The 10,980-nt window shown below is 45.7% G+C and overlaps 1 protein-coding gene across 1 annotated transcript; it reads left to right on the top strand.

The window, feature by feature from the left end:
- Positions 1-624: 624 nt before the first annotated feature.
- Positions 625-10,696, top strand: LOC123131158 (uncharacterized). Its single transcript, XM_044550892.1, has 2 exons — positions 625-841; positions 10,422-10,696. Exons 1-2 carry the CDS (start codon positions 676-678, stop codon positions 10,664-10,666), a joined length of 411 nt encoding a protein of 136 aa, XP_044406827.1. The 5' UTR covers positions 625-675; the 3' UTR covers positions 10,667-10,696.
- The last annotated feature ends 284 nt before the right edge of the window (positions 10,697-10,980 follow it).

The following is a 10,980-nucleotide window of genomic DNA, read 5'->3' as shown; positions in this document are numbered from 1 at the left end:
AACAGATCCAACATGGGAATGAAGCACGTACCCGGTCGACAAGGACATCGCTATAATTTCTCCCTTCTTCTTGGCACTGTTAGGCACATGAACCAATATATTCATCAATAATTCCACACGCATGCACCAATCGAGCACGCCGGCCGTGGAACAGCATCCCACCGGATCACGCGCGCACCCTACGCATGTTGTACATTCTTCTATAGGGTTGCTTATTCATCTGGCTATCATTTTGCCAATAATAAGGCGTGTCCTCGCCTTCCTAGCTCTCGCTATCAAAAATCTCTCTAGCTTGGCTTGGCATGCATGCATGCGCTGGTGCTTTACGCTGCTAGTACTACATCTCCATGCATGGTGCCCGTGAACTGATCGAGATTTTCGCTGCTTGGAGCATGCGTTAATTTGGGCGAACTTTATTTGGACCCTTCCTATGCCGACGCCGACAGCAGCGTGCCCAGCTACGACACTGCAAGCACGCGCGCAGCGATTCAGTGAAACCAGAAAGTGTTGCATTGCGGCTACCTTGGAGTAGTCGTAAAAAACCGCGGCAACTTGGCCTCCTCGCATGCCTATAAAATGGGGATCCATGCAGCAGCATGAGCCACCACACTCAACGCAGCACAACATCCTCACACAGTCACGCATACAACAAAGTGGTCGAGCGTGTCGAAGCAAATGGCAGCCAATAGCCTTCTCCTCGCCGCTCTCCTCCTCGTCGTCGTCAGCCTCGCGCCGCGCAGTGCGGAGGCGGACAAGCAGCTTCCACTGGCCCTCGTCGCCGGCGTGGTGCCATGCAGCGCTGGGAGCTCCATCAACGTGGCTACGGTTCCGCCGTTCCCGAGTAAGGAAGCACCTCTCATGCATGTTTCTTGCCTAATGACTGCAACTGTTGTCGGGCCGTCCTAACTATCGTTATCTCTACTCCTAATAGAGCAGTTGGTAGTCTCGCTTCCAGGTTTTTTTTTCGTCCTACCACTTTTGTCCGGGTTTTTTTCATAGGTTAACCGTTGTAGATTTTTTTCGTCGCCTCCCCCATTTCATCGGTTTATTTTCACTCCACGCTCTCACACAACGAAAAAAACTGAACGGATCAGAACTTTTCATACTGACGCAAATTATTTAGTAATGTCTTTATGTAAAAGAATCAATCACAATCAATCTCTAAAGATCAAATCTAAATTAATTAATCTTCATAACGTTTGTTTCCTTCCGAATCACGTCCATAACTTTCCTTCCTTATTTGGGCAGAAACTGTTTGGTAGCAGAGATTAGGAAGCTTCCTATGAGTGTAGTAATAGGAAGTTTTTTTCTTGATGATTCGTTTCCATGCATGATGATAGTAAATTAGGCCAACATTCACCACTATTTATCAACGTCATCAATCGTATCCATTCCTACCAGTTTTAAGGGAATCTGCTCGCTATGTCTTTTTTAAGGGGATCCGCTCGCTAAGTCGTCGTCGCACGTTATTTTCACAAGCAATTCCCCTAAAAAAAGGCATGGGTATTGGTAGTTGAACGCCCGCTAGGTTTTCCGCCTGTCCCATCCGCGCGCTGTGCCGCCGCCACCCGCCGAATTTCCAGCCGCCCGAGCCTGTTAACTCCGCCAGCCATTGGGTCGACTGCCCCCGCCCCAAACCCCCATCCCTGAGCACTAGCTATCGCCGCGTTGCCGCTGTTGGGGAACGTAGTAATTTCAAAAAAATTCCTACGCACACGCAAGATCATGGTGATGCATAGCAACGAGAGGGGAGAGTGTTGTCTACGTACCCTCATAGACCGAAGCGGAAGCATTGACGCAACGTAGAGGAAGTAGTCGTACGTCTTTCCGGTCCAACCGATCCAAGCACCGTTACTCCGGCACCTCCGAGTTCTTGACACACGTACAGCTCGATGACGCACCCCGGGCTCCAATCCATCAAAGCTTCGGGGAGGAGTTTCGTCAGCACGACGGCGTGGTGACGATCTTGATGTTTAACCTTCGCAGGGCTTCGCCTAAGCACCGCTACAATATGATCGAGGTGTAATATCGTGGAGGGGGGGCATCGCACAAGGCTAAGGAACGATCACGAAGATCAACTTGTGTGTTCTAGGGTGCCCCCCTGCCCCCGTATATAAAGGAGCCAAGGGGAGGGGGCGGCCGGCCAAGGAGGGGCGCGCCAGGGGGGAGTCCTACTCCCATCGGGAGTAGGACTCCCTTCTTTCCTAGTTGGAGAAGGAAAATGGGGGAAAGAGGAGGACGAGGGGAAGGAAAGGGGGGGGGGCGCCGCCCCCCTTCCCTTGTCCTATTCGGACTAGGAAGGGGAGGGGCACGCGGCCACCTCCTGCCTCCTTCTCTCTTCTCCCTCAAGGCCCATGTAGGCCCAATAACCCCCCGGGGGGTTCCGGTAACCCCCCGGTACTCCGGTAAAATGCTGATTTCACCCGGAACGATTTCGATGTCCAAATATAGGTTGCAATATATCGATCTTTATGTCTGGACCATTTCGAGACTCTTCGTCATGTCCGTGATCACATCCGGGACTCCGAACAACCTTCGGTACATCAAAATACATAAACTCATAATGAAACTGCCATCGTAACTTTAAGCGTGCGGACCCTACGGTTCGAGAACAATGTAGACATGACCGAGACACGTCTCCGGTTAATAACCAATAGCGGGACCTGGATGCCCATATTGGCTCCTACATATTCTACGAAGATCTTTATCGGTCAGACCGCATAACTACATACGTTGTTCCCTTTGTCATCGGTATGTTACTTGCCCGAGATTCGATCGTCGGTATCCAATACCTAGTTCAATCTCGTTACCGGCAAGTCTCTTTACTCGTTCCATAATACATCATCTCACAACTAACACATTAGTTGCAATGCTTGCAAGGCTTATGTGATGTGCATTACCGAGAGGGCCCAGAGATACCTCTCCGACAAACGGAGTGACAAATCCTAATCTCGAAATACGCCAACCCAACATGTACCTTTGGAGACACCTGTAGAGCTCCTTTATAATCATCCAGTTACGTTGTGACGTTTGGTAGCACACAAAGTGTTCCTCCGGTAAACGGGAGTTGCATAATCTCATAGTCATAGGAACATGTATAAGTCATGAAGAAAGCAATAGCAACATACTAAACGATCGGGTGCTAAGCTAATGGAATGGGTCATGTCAATCAGATCATTCAACTAATGATGTGATCCCGTTAATCAAATAACAACTCTTTGTCTATGGTTAGGAAACATAACCATCTTTGATTAACGAGCTAGTCAAGTAGAGGCATACTAGTGACACTTTGTTTGTCTATGTATTCACACATGTATTATGTTTCCGGTTAATACAATTCTAGCATGAATAATGAACATTTATCATGATATAAGGAAATAAATAATAACTTTATTATTGCCTCTAGGGCATATTTCCTTCAGTCTCCTGCTTGCACTAGAGTCAATAATCTAGATTACACAGTAATGATTCGAACACCCATGGAGCCTTGGTGTTGATCATGTTTTGCTCGTGGAAGAGGCTTAGTCAACGGGTCTGCTACATTCAGATCCGTATGTATCTTGCAAATCTTTATGTCTCCCACCTGGACTAGATCCCGGATGGAATTGAAGCGTCTCTTGATGTGCTTGGTCCTTTTGTGAAATCTAGATTCCTTTGCCAAGGCAATTGCACCAGTATTGTCACAAAAGATTTTCATTGGACCCGATGCACTAGGTATGACACCTAGATCGGATATGAACTTCTTCATCCAGACTCCTTCGTTTGCTGCTTCCGAAGCAACTATGTACACCGCTTCACATGTAGATCCCGCCACGACGCTTTGTTTAGAACTGCACCAACTGACAGCTCCACCGTTTAATGTAAACACGTATCCGGTTTGTGATTTAGAATCGTCCGGATCAGTGTCAAAGCTTGCATCAACGTTACTGTTTACGATGAGCTCTTTGTCACCTCCATATACGAGAAACATATCCTTAGTCCTTTTTAGGTACTTCAGGATGTTCTTGACCGATGTCCAGTGATCCACTCCTGGATTACTTTGGTACCTCCCTGCTAAACTTATAGCAAGGCACACATCAGGTCTGGTACACAGCATTGCATACATGATAGAGCCTATGGCTGAAGCATAGGGAACATCTTTCATTTTCTCTCTATCTTCTGCAGTGGTCGGGCATTGAGTCTTACTCAACTTCACACCTTGTAACACAGGCAAGAACCCTTTCTTTGCTTGATCCATTTTGAACTTCTTCAAAACTTTGTCAAGGTATGTGCTTTGTGAAAGTCCAATTAAGCGTCTTGATCTATCTCTATAGATCTTAATGCCCAATATGTAAGCAGCTTCACCGAGGTCTTTCATTGAAAAACTCTTATTCAAGTATCCCTTTATGCTATCCAGAAATTCTATATCATTTCCGATTAGTAATATGTCATCCATATATAATATCAGAAATGCTACAGAGCTCCCACTCACTTTCTTGTAAATACAGGCTTCTCCAAAAGTCTGTACAAACCCAAATGCTTTGATCACACTATCAAAGCGTCTATTCCAACTCCGAGAGGCTTGCACCAGTCCATAAATGGATCGCTGGAGCTTGCACACTTTGTTAGCTCCCTTTGGATCGATAAAACCTTCTGGTTGCATCATATACAACTCTTCTTCCAGAAATCCATTCAGGAATTCAGTTTTTACATCCATCTGACAAATTTCATAATCATAAAATGCGGCAATTGCTAACATGATTCGGACAGACTTAAGCATTTCTACGGGTGAGAAGGTCTCATCGTAGTCAATCCCTTGAACTTGTCGAAAACCTTTTGCGACAAGTCGAGCTTTGTAGACAGTAACATTACTGTCAGCGTCAGTCTTCTTCTTAAAGATCCATTTGTTCTCAATTGCTTGTCGATCATCGGGCAAGTCAACCAAAGTCCATACTTTGTTCTCATACATGGATCCCATCTCAGATTTCATGGCTTCAAGCCATTTTGCGGAATCTGGGCTCACCATCGCTTCTTCATAGTTCGTAGGTTCATCATGATCTAGTAGCATGACTTCCAGAACAGGATTACCGTACCACTCTGGTGCGGATCTTACTCTGGTTGATCTACGAGGCTCAGTAGTAACTTGATCTGAAATTTCATGATCATCATCATTAAATTCCTCACTAATTGGTGTAGGTGTCGCAGAAACCGGTTTCTGTGATGAACTACTTTCCAATAAGGGAGCAGATACAGTTACCTCATCAAGTTCTACTTTCCTCCCACTCACTTCTTTCGAGAGAAACTCCTTCTCTAGAAAGGATCCATTTTTAGCAACAAATGTCTTGCCTTCGGATCTGTGATAGAAGGTGTACCCAACAGTTTCCTTTAGGTATCCTATGAAGACACATTTCTCCGATTTGGGTTCGAGCTTATCAGGTTGAAGCTTTTTCACATAAGCATCGCAGCCCCAAACTTTAAGAAACGACAACTTTGGTTTCTTGCCAAACCACAGTTCATAAGGTGTCGTCTCAATGGATTTTGATGGTGCCCTATTTAACGTGAATGCGGCCGTCTCTAAAGCATAACCCCAAAACGATAGCGGTAAATCTGTAAGAGATATCATAGATTGCACCATATCTAGTAAAGTACGATTACGACATTCGGACACACCATTACGTTGTGGTGTTCCGGGTGGCGTGAGTTGTGAAACTATTCCGCATTGTTTCAAATGTACACCAAACTCATAACTCAAATATTCTCCTCCACGATCAGATCGTAGAAACTTTATTTTCTTGTTATGATGATTTTCCACTTCACTCTGAAATTCTTTGAACTTTTCAAATGTTTCTGACTTGTGTTTCATTAAGTAGATATACCCATATCTGCTTAAATCATCTGTGAAGGTGAGAAAATAACGATATCCGCCACGAGCCTCAACATTCATCGGACCACATACATCTGTATGTATGATTTCCAACAAATCTGTTGCTCTCTCCATAGTACCGGAGAACGGCGTTTTAGTCATCTTGCCCATGAGGCACGGTTCGCAAGTACCAAGTGATTCATAATCAAGTGGTTCCAAAAGTCCATCAGTATGGAGTTTCTTCATGCGCTTTACATTGATATGACCTAAACGACAGTGCCACAAATAAGTTGCAATATCATTATCAACTCTACATCTTTTAGCTTCAACATTATGAATATGTGTATCACTACTATCGAGATTCATCAAAAATAGACCACTCTTCAAGGGTGCATGGCCATAAAAGATATTACTCATATAAATAGAAGAACCATTATTCTCCGATTTAAATGAATAACCGTCTCGCATCAAACAAGATCCAGATATAATGTTCATGCTCAACGCTGGCACCAAATAACAATTATTTAGGTCTAATACTAATTCCGAAGGTAGATGTAGAGGTAGCGTGCCGACCGCGATCACATCGACTTTGGAACCATTTCCCACGCGCATCGTCACCTCGTCCTTTGCCAGTGTTCGCTTAATCCGTAGTCCCTGTTTCGATTTGCAAATATTAGCAACAGAACCAGTATCAAATACCCAGGTGCTACTGCGAGCTCTAGTAAGGTACACATCAATAACATGTATATCACATATACCTTTGTTCACTTTGCCATCCCTCTTATCCGCCAAATACTTGGGGCAGTTCCGCTTCCAGTGACCAGTCTGCTTGCAGTAGAAGCACTCAGTTTCAGGCTTAGGTCCAGACTTGGGTTTCTTCTCCTGAGCAGCAACTTGCTTGCTGTTCTTCTTGAAGTTCCCCTTCTTCTTCCCTTTGCCCTTTTTCTTGAAACTAGTGGTCTTGTTGACCATCAACACTTGATGCTCCTTCTTGATTTCTACCTCCGCAGCCTTTAGCATTGCGAAGAGCTCGGGAATTGTCTTATCCATCCCTTGCATATTATAGTTCATCACGAAGCTCTTGTAGCTTGGTGTTAGTGATTGGAGAATTCTGTCAATGACGCTATCATCCGGAAGATTAACTCCCAGTTGAATCAAGTGATTACAATACCCAGACATCTTGAGTATATGCTCACTGACAGAACTATTCTCCTCCATCTTGCAGCTATAGAATTTATTGGAGACTTCATATCTCTCAATCCGGGCATTCTGCTGGAATATTAACTTCAACTCCTGGAACATCTCATATGCCCCATGACGTTCAAAACGTCGTTGAAGTCCCGGTTCTAAGCCGTAAAGCATGGCACATTGAACTATCGAGTAGTCATCAGCTTTGCTCTGCCAGACGTTCTTAACGTCGTCAGTTGCATCAGCAGCAGGCCTGGCACCCAGCGGTGCTTCTAGGACGTAACTCTTCTGTGCAGCACGGGCCATCATCTAGTTACGGACGGATAATCCTCAAGTTACGGACCCAGTACGTGTAATTGCTACCATCATCTTTCAACTTTGCTTTCTCAAGGAACGCATTAAAATTCAATGGAACAACAGCACGGGCCATCTATCTACAATCAACATAAACAAGCAAGATACTATCAGGGACTAAGTTCATAATAAATTTAAGTTCAATTAATCATATTACTGAAGAACTCCCACTTAGATAGACATCCCTCTAATCCTCTAAGTGATCACGTGATCCAAATCAACTAAACCATGACCGATCATCACGTGAAATGGATTAGTTTTCAATGGTGAACATCATTATGTTGATCATATCTACTATATGATTCACGCTCGACCTTTCGGTCTCCGTGTTCCGAGGCCATATCTACATATGCTAGGCTCGTCAAGTTTAACCTGAGTATTCTGCGTGTGCAAAACTGGCTTGCACCCATTGTAGATGGACGTAGAGCTTATCACACCCGATCATCACGTGGTGTCTGGGCACGACGAACTTTGGCAACGGTGCATACTCAGGGAGAACATTTCTTGATAATTTAGTGAGAGATCATCTTATAATGCTACAGTCAATCAAAGCAAGATAAGATGCATAAAAGATAAACATCACATGCAATCAATATAAGTGATATGATATGGCCATCATCATCTTGTTCTTGTGATCTCCATCTCCGAAGCACCGTCATGATCACCATCGTCACCGGCGCGACACCTTGATCTCCATCGTAGCATCGTTGTCGTCTCGCCAATCTTATGCTTCTACGACTATCGCTACCGCTTAGTGATAAAGTAAAGCATTACAGGGCGATTGCATTGCATACAATAAAGCGACAACCATATGGCTCCTGCCAGTTGCCGATAACTCAGTTACAAAACATGATCATCTCATACAATAAAATTTAGCATCATGTCTTGACCATATCACATCACAACATGCCCTGCAAAAACAAGTTAGACGTCCTCTACTTTGTTTGTTGCAAGTTTTACGTGGCTGCTACGGGCTTAAGCAAGAACCAATCTTACCTACGCATCAAAATCACAACGATAGTTTGTCAAGTTGATGCCGTTTTAACCTTCGCAAGGACCGGGCGTAGCCACACTCGGTTCAACTAAAGTTGGAGAAACTGACACCCGCCAGCCACCTGTGTGCAAAGCACGGTGGTAGAACCAGTCTCGCGTAAGCGTACGCGTAATGTCGGTCCGGGCCGCTTCATCCAACAATACCGCCGAACCAAAGTATGACATGCTGGTAGGCAGTATGACTTATATCGCCCACAACTCACTTGTGTTCTACTCGTGCATATAACATCAAACCATAAAACCTAGGCTCGGATGCCACTGTTGGGAAACGTAGTAATTTCAAAAAAATTCCTACGCACACGCAAGATCATGGTGATGCATAGCAACGAGAGGGGAGAGTGTTGTCTACGTACCCTCGTAGACCGAAGCGGAAGCATTGACGCAACGTAGAGGAAGTAGTCGTACGTCTTCCCGGTCCTACCGATCCAAGCACCATTACTCCGGCCCCTCCGAGTTCATGACACACGTACAACTCGATGACGCACCCTGGGCTCCGATCCAGCAAAGCTTCGGGGAGGAGTTTCGTCAGCACGACGGCGTGGTGACGATCTTGATGTTTAACCTTCGCAGGGCTTCGCCTAAGCACCGCTACAATATGATCGAGGTGTAATATCGTGGAGGGGGGCACCGCACACGGCTAAGGAACGATCACGAAGATCAACTTGTGTGTTCTAGGGTACCCCCTGCCCCCGTATAAAGGAGCCAAGGGGAGGGGGCGGCCGGCCAAGGAGGGCCGCACCAGGGGGGAGTCCTACTCCCACCGGGAGTAGGACTCCCTTCTTTCCTAGTTGGAGAAGGAGAAGGGGGGAAAGAGGAGGAAGAGGGGAAGGAAAGGGGGGGCGCCGCCCCCCTTCCCTTGTCCTATTAGGACTAGGAAGGGGAGGGGCGCGCGGCCACCTCCTGCCTCCTTCTCTCTTCTCCCTCAAGGCCCATGTAGGCCCAATAACCCCCCGGGGGGTTCCGGTAACCCCCCGGTACTCCGGTAAAATGCCGATTTCACCCGGAACGATTCCGATGTCCAAATATAGGCTTCCAATATATCGATCTTTATGTCTCGACCATTTCGAGACTCCTCGTCATGTCCGTGATCACATCCGGGACTCCGAACAACCTTCGATACATCAAAATACATAAACTCATAATGAAACTGTCATTGTAACTTTAAGTGTGCGGACCCTACGGTTCAAGAACAATGTAGACATGACCGAGACACGTCTCCGGTCAATAACCAATAGCGGGACCTGGATGCCCATATTGGCTCCTACATATTCTACGAAGATCTTTATCGGTCAGACCGCATAACTACATATGTTGTTCCCTTTGTCATCGGTATGTTACTTGCCCGAGAATCGATCGTCGGTATCCAATACCTAGTTCAATCTCGTTACCGGCAAGTCTCTTTACTCGTTCCGTAATACATCATCTCACAACTAACACATTAGTTGCAATGCTTGCAAGGCTTATGTGATGTGCATTACCGAGAGGGCCCAGAGATACCTCTCCGACAAACGGAGTGACAAATCCTAATCTCGAAATACGCCAACCCAACATGTACCTTTGGAGACACCTGTAGAGCTCCTTGATAATCATCCAGTTACGTTGTGACGTTTGGTAGCACACAAAGTGTTCCTCCGGTAAACGGGAGTTGCATAATCTCATAGTCAAAGGAACATGTATAAGTCATGAAGAAAGCAATAGCAACATACTAAACGATCGGGTGCTAAGCTAATGGAATGGGTCATGTCAATCAGATCATTCAACTAATGATGTGATCCCGTTAATCAAATAACAACTCTTTGTCTATGGTTAGGAAACATAACCATCTTTGATTAACGAGCTAGTCAAGTAGAGGCATACTAGTGACACTTTGTTTGTCTATGTATTCGCACATGTATTATGTTTCCGGTTAATACAATTCTAGCATGAATAATAAACATTTATCATGATATAAGGAAATAAATAATAACTTTATTATTGCCTCTAGGGCATATTTCCTTCAGCCGCCCCAAGCTCCACGCCACCGGGAACGAATCAAGCGCCGTCCCGACACCGCCGTCGCCGGCCCAGCACCTCCAGCCTTGCATGGACAGCTTCAATGTGCAGTCTCTCTTGCTGCCTCACCTTCTGCCAGCGCATGCAGCGGCGGCGTTGGACGCGTGCGTGCTTGCTAGCTTGCTCTCCGTGCGTACGTACTTGCTCTGCGTGCGTCGCACCGGCCAATGCGCATGATGCGTGTGTGCCTGCTTTTCTGTATGTGTATGCCAGTGTGATGCGTGTGTGCGTTGCTGTGTGTGTATGATATAGATGGCCCGAGTATGTGCATGCTGTGCTCTGCTCTCTGCTGATCTATGTGTTGGTGCTCCTGCTATATGTTCATGCCATACAAATGAAATTTCTGTTAATCTTCTGACATGTTGAGTTGGTTCTCTCTGTCTTCTGAGGAGGTGAATGCAAAGCAGTCTATTAAGCCAGGCACTATTGCTGAGCTAAATTGACAAAAAAAATATTGGTAGTTGTAGTTTAAGTAGTAGCGAGTTGTCTGA

Source organism: Triticum aestivum, chromosome 6A (assembly GCF_018294505.1).
Source record: "Triticum aestivum cultivar Chinese Spring chromosome 6A, IWGSC CS RefSeq v2.1, whole genome shotgun sequence".
Lineage (NCBI taxonomy): Eukaryota > Viridiplantae > Streptophyta > Magnoliopsida > Poales > Poaceae > Triticum > Triticum aestivum.
The sequence above is the reverse complement of the archived record's forward strand: the minus strand, read 5'-3'. Positions and strand labels throughout refer to the sequence as shown.

What these genes read in the sequence shown, in the direction of transcription:
- LOC123131158 (XM_044550892.1), top strand. Translation starts at nt 676, where the DNA reads ATGGCAGCCAATAGCCTTCTCCTCGCCGCTCTCCTCCTCGTCGTCGTC. An exon ending in TACGGTTCCGCCGTTCCCGA is followed by an intron (nt 842 to 10,421) that starts GTAAGGAAGCAC and finishes TATTGCCTCTAG; the next exon opens with GGCATATTTCCTTCAGCCGC.